Source organism: Rhagoletis zephyria, unplaced genomic scaffold (assembly GCF_001687245.7).
Source record: "Rhagoletis zephyria isolate East Lansing unplaced genomic scaffold, Rhagoletis_zephyria_1.1 Rzeph_scaffold_01954, whole genome shotgun sequence".
In the NCBI taxonomy this organism is placed as follows: domain Eukaryota; kingdom Metazoa; phylum Arthropoda; class Insecta; order Diptera; family Tephritidae; genus Rhagoletis; species Rhagoletis zephyria.
Genome location: NW_016159038.1, coordinates 72,820 through 99,200, shown reverse-complemented (window position 1 = coordinate 99,200; position 26,381 = coordinate 72,820). Strand labels below are relative to the sequence as shown.

At 41.2% G+C, this 26,381-nt stretch overlaps 2 protein-coding genes across 23 annotated transcripts; one reads left to right on the top strand and one right to left on the bottom strand.

Annotated features, from left to right (window-relative positions):
- The first annotated feature begins 6,522 nt into the window (after window positions 1-6,522).
- Window positions 6,523-12,655, top strand: LOC108365673 (RNA-directed DNA polymerase from mobile element jockey-like). 17 transcript variants are annotated; one of them, XM_017619774.1, is made up of 6 exons: window positions 6,523-6,744; window positions 7,567-7,958; window positions 8,017-9,750; window positions 9,830-10,555; window positions 10,631-11,958; window positions 12,203-12,655. In XM_017619774.1, the coding sequence occupies exons 3-5, from the start codon at window positions 9,735-9,737 to the stop codon at window positions 11,935-11,937; spliced, it is 2,049 nt and encodes a 682-aa protein (XP_017475263.1). In that variant the 5' UTR covers window positions 6,523-6,744; window positions 7,567-7,958; window positions 8,017-9,734; the 3' UTR covers window positions 11,938-11,958; window positions 12,203-12,655. The 17 variants fall into 17 exon arrangements, 16 of the variants coding, with proteins under 16 accessions (XP_017475263.1, XP_017475266.1, XP_017475264.1 ...); XM_017619777.1 differs by having other exon boundaries at window positions 7,567-8,090; window positions 8,158-9,750; XM_017619775.1 differs by having other exon boundaries at window positions 7,567-8,278; window positions 8,329-9,750.
- A 2,200-nt stretch (window positions 12,656-14,855) lies between these two features.
- LOC108365671 (uncharacterized) lies at window positions 14,856-20,187 on the bottom strand. 6 transcript variants are annotated; one of them, XR_001847985.1, is made up of 5 exons: window positions 18,492-20,187; window positions 18,384-18,424; window positions 16,438-18,329; window positions 15,769-16,215; window positions 14,856-15,673 (listed from the first exon to the last, which is right to left on the bottom strand). XR_001847985.1 is itself a non-coding variant. In XM_017619768.1 (5 exons), the coding sequence occupies exons 1-3, from the start codon at window positions 18,571-18,573 to the stop codon at window positions 17,353-17,355; spliced, it is 984 nt and encodes a 327-aa protein (XP_017475257.1). In that variant the 5' UTR covers window positions 18,574-20,187; the 3' UTR covers window positions 14,856-15,673; window positions 15,769-16,215; window positions 16,438-17,352. The 6 variants fall into 6 exon arrangements, 2 of the variants coding, with proteins under 2 accessions (XP_017475257.1, XP_017475256.1); XM_017619768.1 differs by having other exon boundaries at window positions 16,438-18,050; window positions 18,234-18,329; window positions 18,384-20,187; XR_001847983.1 differs by having other exon boundaries at window positions 16,438-17,679; window positions 17,760-20,187.
- Between the last annotated feature and the right edge of the window lie 6,194 nt (window positions 20,188-26,381).

Sequence of the window (26,381 nt, the reverse complement as noted above, 5' to 3'; positions counted from 1 at the left end):
CGTTTGGATACAACAACCGAAAATCGTTGTACATTAACTAAACCGGACCCAAGTTTCTCAATAAGGGGCAAAAAATATTCGTTTTTGCTCGTTTATATAAAGCCGTGGACAAAAATATACGTATATGCGAAAGGCAGATTTATCTGTTTAAATGCACACCACCAATATTTCTTGCAAACACACATCGATTTACATCTTTTATTTCGCCTCCGACACAGAATTGTTTTCGTACAAAATTGCGCAAAAAAACTTACTCGTTCCGAATACGAAAGAGTTGCAGAATAGGGGTGTACATTTTCTATTCACACTTCAACTTACATACATATTTTTGCGTTTACAGACTTTATTTTATTGACATTTTAAAACAATTTGTTTCTTTCCGACACGAGTTGCTATTCGAACAAAATTTCCGACAAATACATAAAAATGACAGCTACGTCGGATTCAGGCATACCAACATTACAGATTTCGAAGATGGCCTACGAATTTCGAAATTACGATACGACAACGCGGATTTCAGCATACCAATTTTACAATTCGTAGCATTGGCATTTGCAAAATCGAATCTACGACGGATTACAGCATAGGGGTGTTAAAATATTTTAAAAAGATTTGGCTCACAAACGTCTCTTTCGACAGGCGGAAGTTTTTAATAAATCCGCAGACGAATTTCTTACATATATTTTATGTCAAAATATATTCGAAAGACTACATTTAAACCCTCTTAAACATTTTCTACTCCTGGTAAGTTTACCAAGCTCTCATCCTGTGAGGAATCGTTGAACCAAAACTCCGTTGTACTAATTTTTACCACGTTCTTATAAACTCGCTTTCATATTTATATAATTTTACTTTGCACAAGTTTACATATATATGTGTAAAGTGAGAATGAGGAGAGGGAGCGAGCAGTCAGTCAAGTACGAACAGCCAGGCGGAACGGTTCAATAACCGGACATTGAATTGAATACTTTAAACTCTGTATCATATAATTTAATAATAAACATTCCATTTAATTGTTATACTACTACCCGGGTAACATCTTGACAGATTCAGAAGCGGGTATCGAGAACGCCTACTGGAGTTAAAAATTGTAAGTAAATTTACACAAGAAAAACGAAATAAGCTGTGCAACATACCCAAAGCACATACGTACATATCTCGAAAGCGGTGGCGCAGCAGCAGAACACTCGACGTAAAGGAGAAGGTGTAAACGGAGCGAGTGAGGGGCACGTAATCGCACACACACGCTCACAATACCGACGCCGTATGCGAAAGGAAAGAACGATCAAAAAGGGTAAGTGAGCAACGAAAGTGCAGCGGAATAGCACATAAACGCTCAAATTACCAACGGCGGGTACGCAAGCAAACGACTCAACGAAGAAAGAGTAAACGGCAGCAACGACCGTGCAACGAACAGGCACATACAGGGAAAAACAAACGCAAAACGAATTGACAACGACGCTCAACTACTGATGAGAAAAGAAAAGGGGTGATAGCAAGCAGTGCATATAGAAACAATCAAGAATTAAGGGGAATTGCGGAAGAAGAAGATTTTAAAATGGAAAAACGACGCCAATGAACAAAGTAGGCAACGGAAGAAAAGGCTTGTGGTGTTTTTTTTTAGGAAGAAGTAGGACAAAGTAGCAGCCCTTATGGAGGCGTTAGGAACGGACGAGGTCGAACTGCAGGAGGTGTCATCGGTGGAACCATGGGAGCAGCCATTCAACCAGCTGCAAGAGCTTGTATTAAGTTTGGCGAACTCCCTAAAACCTATTGAATTAGCGCTAAAGCCAGAAGCAGCGGCACGAAACAACGATGGAAATGAGTCGGTAAGAACGGGAGCAGCAACGGTAGGCGGAGTAGAGGCTCCTGAACCCTCACCGCAACGAGGCCTACCAGTGCAGATGGTGCATACGCAAAGTGTATCAGAAATAGTGGGAGTCCTTCCAGAGTTTGACCCGGTACGGAAAGCAATGACAGCGCAACAGTTCGTAACGAAAGTGGAGCAGTTACAACAAGTGTACCGTTGGAAAAGCGAAACCGTGCTTTTAGCAGTTCAACACAAGCTGAAAGGAGTTGCCAAGAATTGGTTAGATGCGCAACCTGTGTTCAAATCGTGGGCGGAATTTGTCCAAATGTTATTGAAGGACTTTCCGTATACAGTGACATCAGCAGACGTTCATCGGGAGTTGGCAGCATGACCAAACGAGACACTCATAGAATATTTTTATGAAATGCTGGCGATAGGAAGGCGTGGCGCCATTGATGAGGAATCAATAAATTCCTACGTTACCAACGGCTTAAACGACATTACGCTCACACGAACGTTATGGGCAATGAATGTGCGAACAAGCAACGAACTAAGGCAGTCCCTGGAAAGTATGCGTGCGACGACCCAAGGGTATGGACAACGTGTCCCTCCAAGTACTAACTCATCCGATGTAAGCCCGGTTCCGGTTGAATAAAAAGGCAAACGTGTTAAATGTTACAATTGCAACGGATTCGGACATATAGCGGCAAAATGTCCACAACCTTCGAAGAAACCACGATGCAGTAAATGTTCAAAGGTTGGACATGAGACAAAGAAGTGCACAGCGGAATCAAAAGTGACGGTTGCTAAGATCGACAGCAACATAAGTGAGCAAAAGTGTATTCCGCCAATCGTCGAAGAAGTCGAAGGTGAAGGGGTAAGGTATCAAGCTTTAATAGATACCGGCAGCGACACTCGCTAATAAGGCAGTCATCTGCTATGGCTTACGCACAGACGGAGCCGACGCATCAACGGTTGCAAGGGTTTGGTGGTTCAATTGTTGAGGTAACACGAATTGTAAAAATGCGAATCAAGTTTGGCGACAAGGTCATTGAGGCAAATCTGTACGAGNTCTACTATGGCTGACGCACAGACGAAGCCGACGTATCAACGGTTGTAAGGAATCAAGTTTGGCGACAAGGTCATTGAGGCAAATCTGTACGAGGTCCCGAACAACATGCTCAACTATGATCTGTTGCTTGGAAGGGATGTGCTGTGAGGGCAGGATAAACGGTTGATCATTGACGCAGGGTCCATGATGCTGCAAATTAAAACCACGAACCAGTTTAACGTTAATAAAGATCTGAAGGAGGACGAAAGGCAGAAGGTACAAAAACTGTTAGCGGATTACGATGTCTGTTTCGCAGAGGGTATTTCCACGCTGGGCAGATGCAAGACAACGTTGATGAACATTGAGGTTGCTACTCCAGGTCCGATTGTAGGTAAACGGTACCAAGTACCATTCGCGAAGCAGCAAGAGCTATCAACGATATTGAAGGAGCTATTGGCNGTCAACGATATTGAAGGAGCTATTGGCTAACAACATTATTCGGCCCAGTGTATCACCCCATGCAGCATCCGTAGTTCTGATAACAAAGGCCAACGGCGAGAGCAGAATGTGCGTAGATTATCGCGCGTTAAATGCGGTAACCGTGCGGAAACATTTTCCGATGCCAGTGGTTGAAGAACAATTGTCAAAGTTAAGTGGCGGGCGATTTTTCACAACGTTAGACATGACCAGCGGGTATTATCAGATACCCATAGAAGAAGAGTGCAAGAAATTCACAGCATTCTTCACACACGAAGGCTTGTATGAATTCAATGTAATGCCATTCGGTTTAGTAAACGCGCCGATGGTATTCCAAGAGATGGTCATACGAACGATATCAACACTCAAATCACGAAACAAGGTCGTTAGCTACGTCGACGAGCTAATTATAGCCACATCGTCGTACGAAGATGGTATTACGGTACTACAAGAGGTTTTGGAATCGGTGAAGCGAGACGGTCTGACATTGCAGCCTTCTAAGTGCGTGTTCCTCTCCAGTGAAGTCAGCTTCTTAGGACACGAGATTTCCAGAGCGGGTATAGCACCAGGAGAGGCGAAGACGTGGTGTATTAAAGAGTTCCCACAGCCAACAAATGTAACTCAGGTAAGGCAATTCCTGGGCTTAACTGGATTCTTCCGAAAATTTGTAGGGGGATACAGTCAGATAGCAACCCCATTAACCACGCTATTGAGGAAGGACGTTAGCTTCCAATGGGCAACACCACAGCAGGAAGCATTCACGAATTTGAAAGAGGCTATAACCAGTAAGCCGGTACTGACTTTGTACGACCCTCACAAAGAGCATGACGTACATACGGATGCCAGTCACGTAGGACTATCCGGAATTCTGTTCCAGCGCGAAGACGACGGGGAAAAACCAGTTTTCTTCTACAGCCGCCAGTGTAGCGAAGTAGAAGCACGGTTTCCAAGTCACGAGCTGGAAGTACTTGCGATAGTCGAAACGTTAACCCGATTTCGCATGTATCTTCTCGGCAAGCCATTCACTGTGGTAACCAACTGTAACGCTATCGTTACCACAAAAGCAACAACACCACTACTCCCGCGATTGCTAGATGGTGGTTGAGACTGCAGGAGTACGACTTTAAGACTGTTCATCGGCAAGGCCATAAAATGCAGCATGTCGACGGGATGAGCCGAGCACCTAGCTTACCGCCAAGTATGTGTCAAACGGTAGCCGAAAGCATTTTAGCTGTCACCACTGAAGGTAGCATCGATTGGGTATTCTTGATGCAAATGCAAGATCAGAAATTGCAAGAAATCGCAACAACGTTAAAGTCAACATCCACATCCGCAAAGCAAAATCAACAAGATTACGAGCTACACAGAGGAAGGTTATATCGCAAGATTAATGGCGAGCGGCGTTTGGTAATTCCTCAAGCGATAAGATGGCGAATCACGAAAGCATGCCATGATGACTCAGGGCATTTCGGCATTGAGAAGACTCTGCAGCGGATTCAGCGAGACTTTTGGTTTCATCGAATGAGGCGGTACGTTAAGAGTTATATAGCGGCGTGCCCAGAGTGATGCATCTACAAGGTTCGGGGAGGCAAGGCCGAGGGGCGGGTGCACTTAAGAGAGATTATCCCAATACCGTTCCGATCACTCCACATCGACCATTTGGGACCGTTCCCCAAAAGTAAGAAAGGGAATCAGCACATCATTGTTTTGGCCTGCGCTTTTTCCAAATACGTAATTTTGAAAGCTGTACGAAACACCAAATCAGCACCAGTAATTAGCATGCTACGAGAGGTGATGACCACGTTTGGTCAACCGGTTCAACTCACAACCGATCGCGGAACAGCATTCACCTCCAAAGACTTCGAAACATTTTTACAAGCTCACGACGTACAACACATAAAAATAGCCGTAAGGACACCACGAGGCAACGGTCAAGCAGAACGGGTCAATAAGACTATTTTACCAGCTATACGATCGATGATGAAGACTACGAAAGAGTGGGACTTAACTTTGCTCACACTATGATGAGTCCGAACGAAATCATTTTCAACTACAACTTACGAGACTACAGTCAAAACCGTTTGATCCAGGCACTTCACGACGAACCGGATCCGCAAGATGAGAACAAGCGAGATGAGTTACTTACTCGAGCAAAAGAGAATATCGAAGCAGCACAATCGAAATGGCAACAACGATTTAATGAACGTCATCAACAACCGACACGGTACAATGAAGGTGAGCTAGTGATGCTCAGCAATGTGTCGACAGCCACGGGAGAGACCCACAAACTAGACGCCAAATACAAAGGTTCATATGTGGTCACCAAGATATTGGACCATGACCGGTATATTGTCGAGGACATACCGGATGCACCGGTGACCCAGCGACGGTACTGTAGTGTACTATCCAGTGAACACATGAAACGATGGTGTCAGCTTAACCCACAACTCGAGGTAGACGACAGCGACGGCAGTTCGTCAGATGCCTAACCGAGGTCGGTTAGTGATAGTCAGGAGAGGCCGAGCTGTAAAGTGAGAATGGGGAGAGGGAGCGAGCAGTCAGTCAAGTACGAACAGCCAGGCGGAACGGTTCAATAACCGGACATTGAATTGAATACTTTTAACTCTGTATCATATAATTTAATAATAAACATTCCATTTAATTGTTATACTACTACCCGGGTAACATCTTGACATATGTATAAGCGCACTATTTAGTTTGCTCGATTTGTAAACAAAACTTCTCAGCGGTGAAAAATATACTACTGTAAACAGCCTAACCGAGCGAAATTCACAATAGCGCTATTCTTCATCGAATGAACGTACCAAACGAAAATTCGTTCGATCAGCACTTTCGACCACAGTTGCAGTTTCACAAGCAAAGTTTCATATAAAAGAGAGCGCGTAACACCATATAAATATATCAAATTTGCAATGTTTATTTTATTTTTAACAATATAAAACGCGTTTAATAATTTCACTACTCTTCTCCGACAAAGTAAACAAGCAAACAAATCAAAATGGCTGAGATGGTGAATATAAAGGTTGCTACCACATGTTCGAAAATTCAACAAACTAAAACGAAGGGATTTTCAACAATCGACCTATGCTTCGTAATGATCTCGATAACAGTAAGGAATAAATGAGTATAATGTGTTTTTAAAATATGTTAAACAAAGAGCTCTCATTCGCATTTGTACTACAGAAGGTGGAGGTTGTATTTGTCTAAGTATTTCTTGTGCCTATTGTGAGTGTGAAGTGTGTGTCAATTGTTAAGTGTAAAAGTTGGATGTTCTATTGTAAAGACTAGGTATTAAACTCCTAGAAAAAAAAAACCAAAAATCTGAAAAAAAAAAAAAAAAAAAAAGAAACTTGTGCTAGTGCTTGATCCAGACGTTCTTACTAAGGTGAGTGCTACAGTTCTTTGTGATTGGCGGCAGCCAAAATGGACAGCGACGCCTCGGCGTCAGAGAAGGGGGAGCCAAACCAGGAGCTGGACACCAATCCAGCGTCAGACTGGTTTGAGGTAGGTAGAAACAGAAAACAAGCTGCAAGGAAAAGACAGATGAATAAAACTACAAAGGGGGGTCTTCCAATAGCTGAGTCAGAAACAGACAACGACTGTACCAAACGGACGGACACAGCAAGTACTACCAAAAAATCTAAGACAGACCAAGCTAACGGCACTTGCATCCCGTTACAAGGAATGTTAGTGAAGAGAGGAACATACGCAAAAACGACGACAAAAAACTTAACGGGCACTGCGGACATGAACAGCGAAAACAAGGAGAAAGAAACTTACAAACACTCTGACTGCGAACAAACACGTGCGACAGAAAGCAAAGGTGCGAACAACAGGGAAAAAGAAAAAGAACACATGGACAGTGTGTGCTATACAAAAAGGCACAGGGGAGATTATTGCGTTCTGGTGGACACCTCAAAATCCAACACGATAAACAACGAAAAAATGCGCAATGGCCTATTCCTTTGGGATATTATAAGACATTTTAATATTGAGGGGATTAAAAACATAAAAGCCATAGGTAGATCACTCTACAAAATTTTTTTTGAAAATTTTGAAGCTGCAAACAAGTGCGTTAGCAATCCCGACTTAATTAAAAATCAAATGAGACCCTTTATACCAAGAAGCTTGGTAGAAACAACTGGTGTTGCTAGACAAATACCTCTTAACTTCACTGAGGAAGAAATAAAAGAAAATATCATTTCAGATATTCCTGTGACAGCTATCTCAAGAATTACCAGAAGAGATCCCAATGACAAAGAGAAGTTCATTCCAACTCTCTCTGTGAAAATAAGTTTTGAAGGCAACGAACTACCAGAAACCATAGACATTTTTTGCGTAAAAATCAAAATGGTTCACTACATTCCTAGAGTTAGGCATTGTTACAACTGCGGCAGACTAGGGCACACAAAAATGGCCTGCAGAGCAGCCAACAGATGCATTATCTGTGGCAAGGCAGAGGGCTGTAGTAGTAAATGCAATGAAACCACAAATTCGTGCATACTATGCGGAGGGGATAATCACAATTCACTCGAGAGCAGGAAATGTTCTAAATGGGCCAGAGAAAAACAGGTGGTCGAAATTATGACAATAAAAAAAGTATCTAAGTCTGAGGCGATTGGGATGTACAATTTAAACAATAATAACCGTTTCTCAGCTCTAGAAAACTATGAGGGAAATTTTCCACAGTTAGAAGCAAAAAGTACAGCAAGGATCAACAATGATGAAACAGTAAATAGAAAACTCACTACATATAAATACAATTATGTAGTTAGAAATCATCAAACCCACACAACAGCTACACCTAACCATTCCAAAATCTTGCCGAAAGCTACAACCAAAACACAACCCGTCTATGAAATGCCGAATTGGTCTAAGGTCACAGAGATTGAAAAGCTTGTAAATCTCCTTATAAAAAGGTACGACATTGACGTTAATGACCCCTTGGTTAACCTAATTCGCAATATAGGCGCAGTACACATTGAAGACAAAACTCCAAGTAACAAAGATGACAAGTCCAATAAAAATATTACAATATAACGTACAAAGCCTTAAAAGTAATAAAAACTATGTAGACTTCTTTAACACTAGTAATAACATTGATATAGTCTGCCTTCAGGAAATTTTTTCGCATGACAACCATACAACTCAACACAATTTAATGAACTTCAACTTACTCAGAAAGACTAGAATCGATGGATATGGTGGCGTAGGAATCGGATTTAAAAAAGGTATAAAATTTACGAAAATCAAATTTGTTTCAAATTACGACATTCTAATAGCCAAGACGATTAATCTTATTAATAATTTAACTATTTGCAATATTTATTTTCCTCCCAACCTTGACACTTTAAATTTTACTAACGAACTGAACCGTGTAGTACTTTTTCTTAACAATCATGAAAACGTTATTATAGCAGGAGACCTCAACGCTAGGCATCAAGTGTGGGGAGACAGAATATGCAACACCAAAGGAAAAATAGTTGTTGACGAAATCAGGAACACCAATCTCCAGTGCATCAACAGTGGAGCAATCACTCACCGCACCGGTAACAGTGCAGGAACGGCAATTGACATAACTCTGACCAACATTAACAGCAGTTACACAAAATGGCACTGTCAACAAGTCCATTTGGGAGGCAGTAAGCATTTCCCCATCATCGTTGAAGTCACTAATAGCAGCAAAAAGCCCAACTATTTCATCCCCAAGGAACGACTCGCCCAGGAACTTGCTCAGTTAAAATTCTCTGACTTAGAAAATATCACGACAGAAATAGACAGCGTTAGGAACAGGATTAAAATTGACTTGAACACATCCAGGCGTACCCCTAAAAACTGGTGGAGTGATGACCTCAAAAAACTGTACAGATTACATGTCGCTAAACGCAAAAAAGCTAATCATACTAACAATGTTGAAGACATGGAAGCCTCAATTATAGCAACTAGTGACTGGAAAGAAGCGGTGAAGGCGGCAAAGAAAGCGAGCTACAACAGTAAAATTGAGGAGATAAACACTTGCCCCAACTCGACACAGGCGTGGAAATTCATAAGAAATGTCAAAGGCAATAAGCGCGCGTCTCACAATTGGGCAGCTGAAGATGACCGAAACTACTTAGAACTGATAAGGAATCAAGCTCAAGAAGCCAGCAACCCTTGTAATGTCATCACTCCAACCACCGCTGCATCAGTAAATGCCAACAACAGCGTTGACTTTTCATACAGCACATTCGAAAATTTATTAGCAAGAAAAAAATCTACTGCTGGGGGTTTCGACAGAATTACGTTTAATACATTAAAGCAATTGTCCACTGAGTCCAAACAGTAGTTATTAGACGCCCTAAAAGAACATTTCTACAGCAACAGGGTCCTAGACGCATGGAGACAAATAAAGGTAATTCCAATACCGAAAGCAAACAAAAACACTGAGGACATAAATAACTTTAGACCCATTTCACTCATATCTGTCGTAGTAAAGAGCATTAATATGATGGTGAAAGAATCGCTGAACGAGTTCCTGGAGACAAGCAATAGACTTCCCAAGAAGAGCTACGCCTATCGAAAAATGAGATCAGCAACAATGTGCATTAACGAAATGCTACACCTTATAGCAGAAAGAAAGAAATGTAGGGAATATGCTATGATTTGTTTCTTAGATATGTCGGACGCCTATAATAGAGTAGATCTTGTTACACTTCATAATATTCTTCTACAATTCAACATTGACCCAACAATTGCAAACTGGATTAACAACTACTTTTCTAAAAGACATCTGACCCTAGGTAATCACACTGTTGAGGTAAACTCAGGCCTACCTCAAGGTAGCTGCCTTTCCCCAACGCTATTCAATATTTATACAGCCCAACTGCACGAAATTAATAACTCTCAGACTCTACTATTTCAGTTTGCCGACGATCTTGCGTTAATATCCACTGGCACAAACAGATTCTCTGCAGCTCAAAATTTACAAAACAAAATAGAAGAATTACAGGCAAAATGCGACAGCTTAAATCTCAAATTTAATCTGAACAAAACAAAATTCATGTATATGTCTGCAAACAATAAACAAACCTTTAGTGTATCCATCAACGGCCTAAACATTGAACAAGTCCATCACTTCAAATGGCTGGGAAGAACAATTAGCGCGAACTCAGCCATTAAGGTACACATTAGTGAAATTAAAAAAGCAACAACTTCAGGTAAAAACCTTATTTCTAAATTAACATCTATCAAGTCAGGTATTTCACCTAAAACTGCTATAAATCTTTTTAAAGCGTTTGTACGATCCAAAGCAGAAAATGCCAACACCAGTTACGCCAATGCCCCTAAAGGGTATAACAAGCAGCTACAAACCAATGTAAATGAAACGTTGAGGAGATGCCTCGGAGTTCCTCCAAACACTCCAACACTCATGAGATACGCGCTGGCTTGTGAACTTCCACCTCTTCCCAGAGCTGTATGGCTTACGGCCAAGGAACTTGTCAAACAGTGGTTGATCAATCCTGAACTTAGAATACAGATCCAGAACAGACCTCCCATAAATTCCAGCTACAGCATAACGTACGAAAAATTTAAAGCAATTATCAACACCATAGATACAAATGTAGCTTTCAAAAGACACCATAACCTCACCTGCTACGAATCTGAATTGGCCCAGTCCAAAAAGAACGTTACCCCTACACAACTCAGAGCTATCTACAACCAAAAAATTAACACGCTAAAAGAGGAAGGTTTCAAAGTGTATGCCACTGATGCATCGGTGTCAGATAACAAAATTGGCTGTGCAGTCTATGTGGTAACGGCTAACGTCTCATACCTGTTCAATATAGATGGAAACTTCACATCAACTTACGGTGAGCTAGTAGCACTTTCTCAAGCAATCACGATAGCCATTAATAATGATAGTAAAAAAGTAGCAATCTTTACAGACAGTCAGAGTGCAATTAAGGCCCTAAAAAGCCGCACCACACACAATTTCCTAGTAGCTGAAATCCATAACAAACTTTATCACTCCCAAATAGAAAACATTGCAATAGTCTGGACACCTAGCCATGTGGGTATAACCATAAATGAAAAAGCGGATATAGCAGCAAAAACAGCAGTTGACCATGGTAAATCTTTACCCCCAAAACTCACACCTTGTGAAGCACTGAGAAGGATTAGCAAAATGTTGTGGACTGAAGCCAAACAAGAATTTACCAACAAACTTCCAAACTGGGACTCGGACATAGTAGAATTTTGCACGCCCAAAGAAAAACAGCCATGGTTTAAAAACAAAAATGTAGACTTAGAAGCATACGACATAAAACTTTTTAACAGAATAGCTACTGGACACACGTACGGTAGCACTTATTTAACCAAATTTCAGCATTACAGATCAGACAATTGCAGCGCATGCAACATAAAAGAAACTCCTGAACACCTCATATTTGATTGTATCAAATATAACAACTTACGTAATGATAATTCTCTTTTCCGAAACTACCAAAATTTCAAACAGATTCTTCTTTCAAAACTGCCTGCCACATACAAACAACTGGCCGACTTTCTACATAGAAGTGGGCTGGATAAAGCACTATAAACAAAAAAAAAACAAAAAAAGGTAATATATAGAAGACAAAAACAAACAAGGTATTGAATGAAAAAAAACAAAAAAACAACATAAGAATTTTAGAAAAAAAAAAATTTAACTTAGAAAGTATTAAAATATACAAAACTATTGTATGTTTTATACAAATGAGATAAAATATACTCAACTGATTAGTTTCACTACTAGTTATATATCAACTTATAACATTCGTTTAAACAAATGTACTCAATCTGTCATTCTATGTTTGTGTTTTCAGTCTTGGTGTATTGTCTTATGTAGTCTTGTGTTGTTCTTAAATGTCATAAAATAAGAATGAGGAAAGCAGCTGTTACGCTAACATCAGCCAGAAAGAAGCAACATCAAGGAGTCGTATAATAAAACACTCTTCAACGCGGAATTTCAACAAAACACGTCGATACAAGATAAATGGAAGCAACATTGTCCAGCAGTTTAGCCGAAAGATTACAACTAACCAAACAATCGTTTGCAGATAGACTGGTGTTATGCTAAAGGAAGCTGTAATCCACAGCGTTTGGGACAAATAGCATTTCGACTTAGAAAAGAAACACTAACGTATTCAAATGGTATAAGACAACGATAACCACTGAATACATCACGTTTTAATAACCGGCTATTTAAGGTGTATAAACCTAGCCATAAGTGGAACGTTCGATTTGTTCCTAAAGCCCCAAAAAAAAAAAAAAAAAAAAAANTTTATTTTTTCTCGGAAAGGTGTTCTCTGCAAAAGGTGTTAAGCCCCTTTTCTTCGCAAAACAAAATGAGAATTCTACTTAGTGAGGGTTATAATCCCTACGCAGAGTAATGTTCTCTGCAAAAGGTGTTCAGCCCCTTTTCTTCGCAAAACAGAAAGGATAATTATACTTAGTGTTGGATCGCAAAGCGTTTTCTACGATCGTGCAAACTAGCCAAGTGAAAACAGCTAAATCCAAATGGAGCAAAATAAATTGGCTGAGTAAGTTGGAAGCCAGTAGGTTAGTGGTCAACAATAGTCTGATTTATTATTTCCAAATTTCACCCTTATATACAATTTCCATGTGCATGTGAAAAACGCTAGTCCAAAATAAACTTCAAAAAACATAAACAAGTGTAACGCTATTTGCACTTAGTATCAATACATGTTGTTTGTAATTAGAAAGGGTAAAATCAACGCAGTTTAATATTAACTTAAGCATGCATATCATGTACTACATGTTTGTATGTATGTTTGCTAACTAAGCTACAAAGCATGTATGTGTTGCCAAACATGGGATTTTCCTACCTAAACTGGTAGTTAGTTTTGAATTTGGTAGGTTGGTAGGCTTGATGGGATTTTGGTAGGTTCCGTAATAGTTATTTGCGAAAAATAGAAAATAAGTATTTCCAAACTTTCTAGCAAGCTTTTTTACATGAATATTTCACCGGTGCGTTCGTATAACGGTGGCCGCAAACATGTTAATATACCTGATTCCTAAGTACAAACGTATTTCCTGGACCAAATAAATCTGCCAATGGGATCGTACCGAACCATATTCCAGGCGGAGGTCTTCACAATCGAAGTCTGTGTTCGCGAATGTCATCATAGAAGGCAAATGAGGCCAGGATATATATTATGTCAGATATCTAGGCAGCGTTAAAGCCCTTAGGGCCGGTTGCTCAAAGCCTGGTTGACACTAATCCCCGGTTAAACATCGTTATCGACGTTACCGACACCGTGTTATATGCATGGAGTCGAAAACGTTGATATCGATAATAACCGATGATTAGTGTCAACCAGGCTTTGAGCAACCGGCCCTTAGACTCTTTTAAAACAAGATCAAGGCTTGAGAACTCTTGAACCACCTGGGAGCCCACAATAGCGTAACGCAGTGGTGGGTTCCGGGACATGAAAAGTTTAAAGGCAACGAAAGGGCTGACTGTCTCGCAAAGCGTGGAGACTAAGTACCGCTTGCATGCTCCCGAGCTATTCTGTGCTACATCTAAAGGATACACTGCAGAACTACTTAGGAGCTAGCTGGAAATAATCTCAGGTTACAGCCCACTGGTGGAAGTAAAAGGGAATAAGACAATCAATTCATAACTCCTTCCAGGGAGAACTCCGAAGTACCACTTGAATTATATGGGTCTTTCTGTAGACACCGACTGTAGGTTTTGTGGGCTGGTGGGGGAAGCCCAGTATATTCTATGTGCCTTCCCACGAAGCATGAATCGTAAATTGATACACCTCGGAGAAAAATTGACTTCTCCATCTAAAAGTTGGAACATGGCAGCATCCAAAGCGCTTAGCTTTTTAAATAACCTAAGGTTGGAGTGATTACAATTAAGGTGTAGCACAATATATTAACTTAGATCGCAGCGCGAGTACCTCCGAAGTAATAATAATAATAATAATATCGTCACTAGACAAGAATAAAGACGGGCGGTTGTTGGACGGAGAAAAAGGACGCGTGAAAAAAATTTAGGAAAAAGACGCTTAAAAAAACTTCGGCGAAGAAAGACGTGTAAACATGGATTCAACATCATTCCGGAAAAGCCCTTTGTGGAATTCGTATCCCGTTACTAGTAAACATAGTTAACCGCGAAAATAAGTGTATGCGTCTTTCTTCCCCGTCAAAGAGGTTAACGCGTTTTTTCCCCGTCACCTATGTTAAGAGTCTTTCTTCGCTGAAGTTTTTTTACGCGTCTTTTTTCGCGGTCAACATTTGAGCTCGCGTCTTTGTTCGTATCTATGACGATATGCACTATGTATGTGCAAAGAGACATAAATTTGGATACATCTGTACAGCAAAATGAATTGTTATACCCAGTTAATTTGTTTTTATTGTTTATGTTATCTATATTTTTAATAAACTTGACATTGAAAAATTATATTAAACACTCAAAGAAATGTTTGGTAGGTTTTGGTTGGTTATGGTACGAAATTTTGGTAGGAAAAAATATTTGACTGTGGCAACACTGGAAGAGTGGTTAAAAAAATGGATGCAAATAATTTACGTATGTAAGAACATTTAGCGGTATGACTTAATGCAATAATAAGGTGAATGACTTTGCGTAGCTAAACTTGATAATTAGTTTAGGTAATTAGCTAAGAAGTAAGTAAATAGAAGGCAAATATCAATACAGCTGATGCAGGTGTTCCCAACCATGACCCAATATCCCGGACCGGTTGAAAGGCCTTTCAAACAGGTAGCACTGCCAATTTATGAACTGGGCGCCGAATTCCTCTTGGTTTTCGAATGTCAACCACACGGATTCGAGAGACCTTTCCTGGTATACAATTGATTACTCTCCCAAGATGCCATTTCTGTGGTGGTACGTTGTCTTCGTGGATGATGACCATTGTGTTTTCGTTGATGTTGGGACGATCCCAAAACCAATTTGAGCGTGCTTGAAGCTCATTAAAATATTCGTGAGACCGTCTTTTCCAAAATGCTTGCTTAATTCCTGTCACTTGGGTCCATCGCTGCGAGTTGTCTATATTAGTCGATATGGTTTTCTCCGGAAGAGCTAGTAGGGAGCTGCCAATGATGAAATGTGCAGGTGTTAGTGCCTCGTAGTCGCTTGGGTCTGCTGATAATGGTGATATCGGCCGGGAATTCAATACCGCCTCTTTTCTACCAGAACTGTCGATAACTCTTCAAATGTCAGTCTAGCTCTGTCATTGCTGCAGTTGAGATGACCCTTCGTTGACTTGACTGCCGCCTCCCATATACCGCCAAAATGAGGAGCTCTAGGGGGTATAAAATTAAAGTTTATAAATTCATTAGCACAATAATTTATGTTTGCATTTTTATTTTCATGTTTTGAATAGAAATGCCTTTAAACCTGCAAGTTTGCTACAAGCTCCGACAAAGTTTGTAGTCCTCTGTAGACCTCTTCTCCCAATCAATCAATCTTTAGTGATGCCAAAAATGCGTCTGTGGATAAGCCGGTTACGGTTTCGATATGCACTGTCTTTGATGCAAGGCATACGAAGATCGCGATATACGCCTTGTAAGGTGTCTTGCCACGATTCCGTAAGTAAACGTTGACTGGTCCACAGAAGTCGATGCCACAGCGCACGAAGGGGCGTGATGGAGTAAGCCGCCCGACTGGTAAATGTCCCATGACTTGTTGTTAAAGTTTTGGTTTGTATTGTACGCAGTGTATGCATGACCTCACGATCCGCCTTGCCACGTCGCGTGCGTTTATTATCCAAAATTGCAGTCTTATCAATGCTACGAGTGCCTTAGGTCCAGCGTGGTAGTTTTTCCGATGAAGATGTCGATCTTTCTGCAAAAGATGAATTTCATTAGAAAAATGTTGTTGCTGAATATTCCAAAGTATGCATAGTAAGCCGTGATGCAGCTCCTGTGGTGAAAGTGGCTCCGTGTTGTTCGAGGTAGCAGTGTGTCTTAATTTCTTGCTGTAACGGAAAATCCAGGCAACCAATCGAAGCTTACTAACGTACGAACTGCGATGGTTGATGATTTCTAAAATGTAGTTGGTACTTACAACCGGTTTAAATGCTGATTTCCGTTTTTCACTTTCAATGACTTCCAGGTCTAGGCTATCGCACTTATTCCTCGGCAAGTTTTCCATCTCCTTGTATAAAAACTTGGGGTCATCATACCACATTGATTTGGACAGCTCATTCACGGTGCATCCTCTAGATATTATGGCCGCTGGGTTGTCTTGTGTGGGAACGTGCCTCCATTGGATTTCCGACATCCTGTTGCCGACAAAGGTTGATAATGTAGCTGAATGCACTTTTAGCCAATGTATCTGCGAGTCTGTCCAAAGAAAAACATTAAAAGATTTATCAGAAAAAAATTGGTATAATATTAGCAAGTAAACGAGCGAGAAGAACAGCGCCACAAAGCTCCAATTTCGGCAGTGATTGTTTTTTCAACGGTGCAACTCTTGATTTTGCTGTGAGCAAGCGAACGAATGTTGCTCCATCTTTGCTGACAATGCCATGCAATTGGAATAACTGAGCACCTACCGAAAGGCAATACCTATGCACCTTGATTAACGAAAGGTCCGATATTTCGCTGAGAAAGCTCTTCCACGCATATTCGATGGTTTGGGGAACCGTCTCATCCCAGTTTAACTTCAGGAGCCGTAATTCCTGCAAAAGGATTTTTGATTTTATGATTACTGGAGCCGGGAGACCAAGAGGATCGAATAGCGATGATGCCGTGGAAAGAATCGACCGTTTGGTGATGCAATTAGTTGATCGCAAAGGTGGTTGAAAAGAAAAAAGGAAACAATCGATGTTTTGGTCCCATTTCATTCCAAGTGTGCTTGTGATAGACGTATCCAAATTAAGATCCTTAGCTAAACTGTCTTCTCTGAACCGTTGTTGATTAGAGTGCTATTTAGCTAATTTAAATCCACCTAAATCTAGTAATTGAGTTACCTCTTGCCTTATTTGCTCCGTATAGCTAAGTATGGAGCGGATGCCATTCCATAAGTTACCGTATTGAGTTGATATGTCGAAACCTCCTCAGTGGGTGAACTCCTCCATAAAATATATTGGTATTTCCGGTCGTCTTCGTGCATTACAACTTGCCGATACATTTTGATGATGTCGGCGGTGAGCGCATACCGATAAAGCCGAAAGCGCAAAAGCAGAATGAATAGTTCAGCTTGCAAAGTAGGTCCTACTATCTGTAAATCGTTAAGCGATTTTTGGGTTGTCGTTCGACAGGATGCATCGAATACGACCCTCAGCTTGGTTGTTGTACTTGTTGGCTTAAGAACACAGTGTTGAGGAATATAATAATGTGGTTCATTTACCTTTGGGTTTTCCACAACGCTCATGTTTCGCAAACCTTTGTATTCATCCATGAATTCGATGTAGTGCGCCTTTAGAAGAGGTAACTTCTCGAAACGACGTCCTTGTGCATGAAACCGTCTCAAAGCCGTTACGTATGAGTCGCCCAAACAACTAGGATCATCCTTCAAGGGCAATCTTACAACTATTCTGCCACAGGAGTTTCTGGAGACTGTATTGAGATATAATCGTTCGCAACTGTGCTGTTCACGAGTCCAAGGATCCGCGGCAGTAGCAACTTCCTCCAATTTCCACAATTTCTCCAACCATGCATCCAGAGATTCATTAGCTGTAAGTAAATGTTTGATATCGTCCAGACACGACCCATCCTAACAGCGTTTTTGCAGTATTGGCAAATTAGTTCCTAGTTTAATTTGACCGACAGACAGTAGGCTGAAAAACGTTTCAGTACCTAACAACAAGTCGACCTTCCCTGGCACGTGGAATTCCTCATCTGCCAATGTAGTATTACCTGGGATGTTCCATGAAGAAATGTCGATTTCTGGATCCGGTTGATAGGCAATGTGGGTTGTGATGCAGAAGGTCAATGGGAGCTTGAAACCAGTGACTACCGATTTGGTATTAGTTGTTGTTTTATACTTGATATTGGTCGACGACTTACCAATGCATTGGATTTCAATATTCTGCTTACTTCTTGACAACCTTAATTTTTGCGAAAATTCATTCCTGATGAAGTTAACCTGGGAACAGGAGACCAACAGTGCCTTACCCAATTTGTAGTTGCCAGATGAGTCACGAACCCAAACCTTTGCAGTTGCAAGAATGATGCTGTCACTGGACGAGTTTTTCATATGTGTATGTACAGTAGCCTCCGTTGTTGAAGATGAAGGACTTGTGGCTTGTTGGTTTGGTGCTGATCCACGATGAAGTAGAGTGTGGTGTTGCCTTTGACAAACCTTGCACCGATGCGATGATTGGCAATGCGTTACTTGATGCCCCTTTGAAAGGCAATTGATACACAGACCAAACTTCTTTGCATTATCAAAGCGCTGAGCGATGCTAAGTGCCTTGAAGCGCTTGCACTTCAAAGGTTTATGGCGTGAATTGGAACAAATTGGACATGGTGTGTTGGAGCAAGAAAAAGCGTATCCTCGTTGCTGGCCCTTTGACTTGCTTGATGGCGATTTGTTGGTAACAGGGTTGCTGGTGTGAGCGCTGTCAATAGACTCCTAATACTGGCAGTGTCTCTCCAATATCCTAGTGCAGTCTTCCCATGTTGGAAATGATTTGAAATCTAGTGATTCTTTCAATTTCTTGCTGGTTTGTTCATCGGACTTCTGCAAAACTAAATAGATTAGCATAGCTTGTGATATTTGCATGTCAGTACCGAGCGACAAGAGAGATCCATATTTGATGAAGCCTTATCGATAAGACTTCTAAGCTGAATACCATTTGTTTTAGTAACAACTGGTAGTTCGAACAATGATGAAATATTTTCCAAAAAAATTATTATCATAGCGAGCCTTTAGCCTATCCAATGCCTTTGGATAATTCTCATTTGTTACCTGAAATGCGTCCACTGTTTCCAACGCTTGACCTTGTAGGCAATTCCGCAGGTGATTGAATTTTTCATTGTTGGACAAGCTATACTCACGATCAATTATCTGCTATCCTCGGCATCCAACCTTTCGATGTCTGTCTGAGTCGTCAGGATTTGCTTGAAATAAGATTCCAGGATACCGAGGCGGCACTTGCATTCAGCAGGTGAAAGTGCTTTTCCACCTGATCGCAAACTACCGTCGATGATATTTTTGATTCGAGTGATGTTTTTCTTGACATTTGCACGTTGTTGCTTTAGCAAATCCAATGACATTCTGTATCAATTTGCAAGTATAGTGGTTACTTACGTTTGGGTGGACGACGGAAGGCAAACCAGTAGCGGCGGCGTAATGGTGGTGAAACAGGAGTCCAGAAGAGACCAGTAGAGACCACAAAACTAGTGCTGCTGGGCAATGGTTATGGCAATTAGGTTCCAATATTCAACGAGGATGATAAAGTCCAGCGGTGTAGTCCAATGGTGGAGTTCCGTGCTGATGACCAAGTGTCCACGAAATACCAGATGCGAATACTTACTCGAGCCCCACGTTGGGCGCCAAAATGTTGGGTCGCAGAGCGTTTTCTGCGATCGTGCAAACTAGCCAAGTGAAAACAGCTAAATCCAAATGGAGCAAAATAAATTGGCTGGGTAAGTTGGAAGCCAGTAGGTTGGTGGTCAACAATAGTCTGATTTATTATTTCCAAATTTCACCCTTATATACAATTTCCATGTGCAAGTGCAAAACGCTAGTCCAAAATAAACTTCAAAAAAGATAAGCAAACAGTACATGCTGTTGGTAATTAGAAAGGGTAAAATCAACGCAGTTCAATATTAGGTTCATTCCTTATCTTTTTGGACTAAAATCTGAAAAGTGTCAAAATGCCAGAGCGTAAGCAAAATGCGCTCACTAAAAGAGAATAACAGGAAAAGTAAAGGAACGCAAAAAACCAAATTTTTAGTCCAAAGAATGGCAACAACAAAACTAACGTCAAATAAGAACAGAAATGTATGTACAAAACACATTCACACAAGCACAAGCACAATAAACACTTGCTATATCAATTATTTTTTGCCTCCTTCCAATTTCAATTCATTTCTTTTACTTTTTAGATTATTCTCACTTTTAGCGTATTCTTTAATTTCCGTTAATTTAAATTCAGTTGAGTTTGACACTTTTCAGGATTTTGCCAGAAAAAATTCTTCTGACTAAATCTGACTACTTCGGACTTTTTCTGACTACTTCTGGGAGATAAGGAACGCTCCTATTAACTTATAGGAAATTTACATGAGGCGATTTTATAGGCGATTTTTAGTTGAAAGCAACAATCGCCTGGTGTAAACGGCCTTTGAACTAATCGCTTTCAATGAAGTTGGTCGTCTGCCTACTTTCGTTCAACTTTTGGTTCAACTAATCGCCTGTGAAAGTTGAATCATGTAAAATCCCTATTAAGGGCCGTTTGCACCATGTCTAGTTAATTCTAACTCCCAGTCAAGGTACATTGAACAGGTAGTATCAGTAGAGCAGCTGATTTGATTTATTTTCAAATTATTTGGTCTCGAAAATGTCAAATATTTTTAATTTTTTCTCACGAAAATTATAAGTTGTTAAAATCCATTTGCTTGTGAAACCTTTTTCCATACAAAACAAGCGATTGAATAGCAGCTTTTGGAACGTTCGCCCAACTCGGCAGCACGACCGCTGATTACTGGGCCTTGCAAAGGATGGATCAATGCTTCGAGAAGCAAACAAATTTACTAGGAAAGAAAGTTGCATCAATTTTTATTTTTTCCAATTTCAATTTTTTATTTTTTATAATTTTTTGTATTTCACATGGCACGCTTTGATTTAGAAGAAAAAATTCAGAACAGTTGTTGACACTTTCGATACCAGAAGCAACAACAAAATACACGCAAATGTTGTTTTTGCTCTACTGATACTACCTGTTTAATGTGCCTTGGTCCCAGTTAAACATCTTTATCGACGTTATCGACACCCATCATATAACATGCGATCGATAAAGCAGTTAACGTGCTTAACTGAAGGATGTACCTCCAGTTAGCGTTAACTAGACATGGTGCAAACGGCCCTAAGCATGCATATCATGCAAGAACGATAGAATACAAGATTGCGCATTCCCGCAGAATGACATTTGTGGCAACGGGTAAACATAGAATTTGGCGAAGAATAATGTTTTGACAGTTGTGAATTTGCAGTGAGAAAACGTGTTTTCTTCTTGATTCACCAATTTCTCAAGCCATCTTTGAATATAGCAAAGTAAGCACTACGTTAAAAAAAATATACAACCACTCTTGAAATGTGTTCAAAAGTATAGGTCTTATTAATTAACTATTTAGATTTTTTGTGTTTGTATTGCAGGTGCCGAAAAAGTGATAATATCTTGTCGCAGCGCATGTTTTCCTGCAGAAAGTGGTCGATGCTTGCTTATCTCCTATTTTAATTTGTAATTTGTGGTATTTCAACGTTTTCAACTTAACATGCCGTGTTTAAAAGTGGTCCGTAAAGTGCTTCATTCATACTACGCTGGTGTCTAAATGGTATGGCTTCTCCTGCCGGCAGAACTCTACCCACTTTCTGGCCAAGGCGTCGTCGCGGGGAAACAAAAAAAAACTGCATTTGGGGGCTTTACCTCTACGGCTGCTGCAATTCAACACACGACACGACATTTTTATATAGTTTTTATTACAAATAATACGTTTTTTACTTCAGAACGCACGAATTACTTCGATTTTTAACTTGAAAGTACACAATACGTTTGCACTTGTTTCTAAACAAAAAGTTTGTTTACGTATTGCCATAAATGTCAAAGTCGGCAAAACCAAAGTAGCGGTTTCGGGAATGCGCCACCTTCAGTTCATTTCACCATGCATATCATGTACTACATGTTTGAATGTATGTTCGCTCCCTAAGATACAATGCATGTTTGTGTGCATGAACGAAAGACACAAGATCACGCGGGAAGGAAAGAACGAAGAAAGTTATTTTCTAGCTGCCGAAATCTCAACGCCATCTTTGTTGTAAGAAGTAAACAACGAAGAGAACGAAGAAAACCGCGAAATTGTTGAACGCATGAATAATCATTTTTATTATGCAAATTCTTCTATAAATCATGCTGTTGTGCTAAATTATTCTTTACCTTATGTGTACACACGTTGTCACAGGCGAAAAAGAAGAAACTATTTCCTAAATGCGATTCTAACGGGCTACTCTCCTGCCCGCGTGATCTTGTATTTTTGGTTCATGGTTTGTGTGTATGTTCGCTAAGCTAAGATGCAATACAAGTGAGTGGGTTTGTTCGCTAAGCTAAAATGCAATACAAGTGCACGATCCAGAAAATAAAGGTCGCGCCATTCGCGGACCGCTAACCCTCTCTTCGTCGATTTGACAGCATCCACCCATTCGCTGACGTCACACAATACTTTTGTTTACATTTTCTGGTTCGTGGCGGAAAAGTGGATCCAGTTCTGCCGGAGACCAACGGATTTCAACGCCCGAACCAGCGTCATCTGTGTAAAACACTTCACCACTGATGACTTCGAGAACGAGCTACCTACGAGAACCTATAAATTGAATCCGGCATCAGATCACATATTTGTTATTTGAAAATATAACACGTTCCCCTGATAAAGCTTTTTATTTATACATACTGACCTTCTGCTTCCTACCGGAAATGTTAAGCCGTATGCATAAAAACTAAGCAAGCTCTTTTTTCTTGAAATTGCATACCTTTCACTTAAATTTGTTTGAACATAATTGTCGCAATTAACACCCTAACTATTGCAGATCCGGCAGCACGGCGAAACAGATGGGAGGCAAATACAAAATTTCACCACACACTTCACGCTTTAATTTCATGTATTTATGTTCTTTATATGTATCATTCCTTTGTATGTATTGTACTTTATGTACTTGTCAAATTCTACCGTTATGCTTGTATAAAAGGGGTACGAGAATTTTCCATTGGCATACAGCTAATTTTTCTGCCATGTCATTTGTACGATCTACGTTTTTATTAAAATAAACTTTCGTGAACAACCGTGAAATTTTTTGCCTGAAGTCTACCGTGCAATTTGCCGTGAAATTTTGCATGAAGTCTACCGTGCAATTTGCCGTAAAATTTTGCCTGAAGTCTGCCGTGCAATTTGCTGTAAAATTTTGCCTGAAGTCTGCCGTGCAATTTGCTGTAAAATTTTTCCTGAAGTCTTCCGTGCAGTTTGCCAACGTGCAAATATAAAGTTTTTATAAATTGATGACGAGATCGCGTAGTGGGACTGGCAATGAAGAAGTGGACGAAGCCGACGAACCCTTCAGCATTGCAGACAATACAATTGTAGAAAATGAAGTTGCACCACCTGCCTCTGCCGAGCAGTTAACAACAGGTGTAACCAGCCAACTAGCAGCGATAGTAGCCAGCATTGCGTCGCTAAATGAATGTTTCAAGGAGCTCCGCAACGAAACGCAAGAACTCCGTGATCGTTTTGGTTCCGAATCCAGCAGTTTGGAAAACGCCGCACTTCGACCATCAACGGTAACAGCAACAGCATCAAGATTGATGCCACAGCCGATAACAGGGGTCACATTTGCCACTCAAACAGTTTCATGGCCAGCGCCACGAGGTGCAGTCGTCACAACAATAGAAAATGGGGCACCTATAATGGAACATAGTCCGGTAGTTCCACCGTTATATACGTTGGCCACGACACCAGCAGCGCTGCCCCCGACATTAACAGGGGTGCAACCTACATTCACAGCACAGCCGCCTTTAACTTCAACGATGCATTTGCATGCCAACTCAGACCTATTTGTCAATGCATCACGCGCTTCGTCAGTGCCACATCAACTACATGCACATGCGCCTCATGAACAGTCATTGGGTAGACCAGCGTATGCGTTGCATCAACCAACGCCACATACTCCGACCGCAGAGCCGCATCAACTAAATGTTTCAGCGACCGCGTTGCATCAGTCATCGTTTCGTATACCAGCAAATGTGTCGCATCAGCCGTCGACGCATGCATTTGTGCCGCAGCACCCTCATGCGTTTGCACCACTTCAACCAACACCGCCTGCGCCTTATGGCATCGAATCGGCCGCATTATACGCCGCCAAATTATATCCACTACCAGAGTTTGATGGCAATCCCGAGGATTGGCCTCTCTTTTTTGCCAGTTACGTTGACACAACGCGAGAATTTAACTACAGCGATCGCCAAAACCTTATGCGTTTACAGAAGGCTTTGATGGGCGATGCTAAACGGTCAGTAACATCGCTTTTTATATTTCCTGAAAACGTTGGGGATATAATAAGCGAACTAAGATTCAATTTCGGGCGCCCAGAGCTGCTGATTCGTTCACAGCTGCATAAGGTGGAACAATTTCCAAGCATAGCGGAGAACCATCTCGAAAAAGTCTTGGCGCTCTCCAGTGAGGTGCGTAATATAACAGCATTTTTTAAATCAGCCAAGTGTGAGCAGCACCTGGTAAATCCGACTTTGCTGGATCAGCTTATTTCCAAGCTACCGCCCTCCAAACAGTTCGAGTGGAGTAAGCACGCATCTACGGTGTCACCATTTGCAACCGTAGAGACTTTCGCCGAATGGATTGGTAATTTAGCCAAAATCATCGCCATTATGCCAAAAATACCTGACAGGAGTACAATGTCAACATCATCCAGAGTTATACACAGAGAAGGTCACAGGGTTGCCAATTCCCGCCGTTTTTTACACAGTAGCGATGGTAACTCAAGTCAACAGCAGAAGCCGATATGTGTGTCATGTAACCAGTCGCACACACTGGAAGACTGCCACCATTTCAAGTCACGCAATGTGGACAATCGATGGGCGCTTGTGAAACGTCAACGTCTCTGCTTCGCATGCCTGAAAGGGGGACATAATTTACAAAGCTGCCGTAAAAAGAAGGCGTGTAATATAGAAGGTTGCCAACGAGTAAATCACCGATTACTGCATGCACCATTGAATATGCCTACATCCACATCAGCTGCCGCAAATAATACGGAAGTCGTCTTAAGTTGCCAAGATGAGTGCCGTTCCATATTATTTAAAATTATACCCGTTATACTGCGCGGACCGAAAGGCCACAAACACATGCCATGTTCGACGAAGGTTCTTCGGTCCTACTATTGGAGGAAGACGTCGCGAACCAGCTGGGGTTGAATGGCCAGTCGTCATTACTTACGCTACAATGGTACGGCGAGAACGCAGCAACCGAGAGATCTCGCATGGTATCGCTGGAAGTACAGGCGAGTCATGGTGGCATTGTATTTCCCCTGAAGAACGTTCGGACAGTTAAAAGTCTAAACCTGCCAGAGCAATCGTTTGAAAAACATCGCTATTTTCGTAATTTACCTGTCGCCAGTTACAGCGCTGCGAAGCCAACGTTACTCTTGGGTTTGGACAACAGCTTCCTCGGTATTGCCAAACAATCAATTACCAGCGGGCCGAATCAGTTAATTGCTGCAAAAACAAAACTGGGTTGGTTGGCGTATGGCCCAATCGACAAACTGGAAACCAGCAGACCGAGGGTGTTTATGATAAAAGAACCACCCCTATCGAAGAAAACGTGCGCTATGGTCGAAGAGTACTTAACACAAGAAAACCTGGGTGTGAAAGCTGCAATTACCGAAGGTGACGATGACATTCGGGCAAAGGCCACTCTAAAATCGACCACGGTAAAGATTGGTGACAGATACGAGATCGGTTTGTTGTCGAAACGAGATGACTTTAGATTTCCCCCGAGCTACGACATGGCCAAGAGACGTTTGCATTCCATAGAAAACAAGATGAAGAAAAATACAATTTTTGCTGAAAACTACATTAAAGGGATGACGAGTTACATAGAGAAGGGCCATGCAAAAGAGCTATCCGCAGCCGAAGTCGATAGCAACTCCGCAAAAACTTGGTATCTCCCTCATTTTGGCGTAACGAATCCACACAAACCGGGGAAACTCCGCATTGTTTTTGACGCGGCTGCAGTGTCGTCCTATACGTCGCTCAACTCGGAGTTGCTCAAGGGTCCAGACCAGGC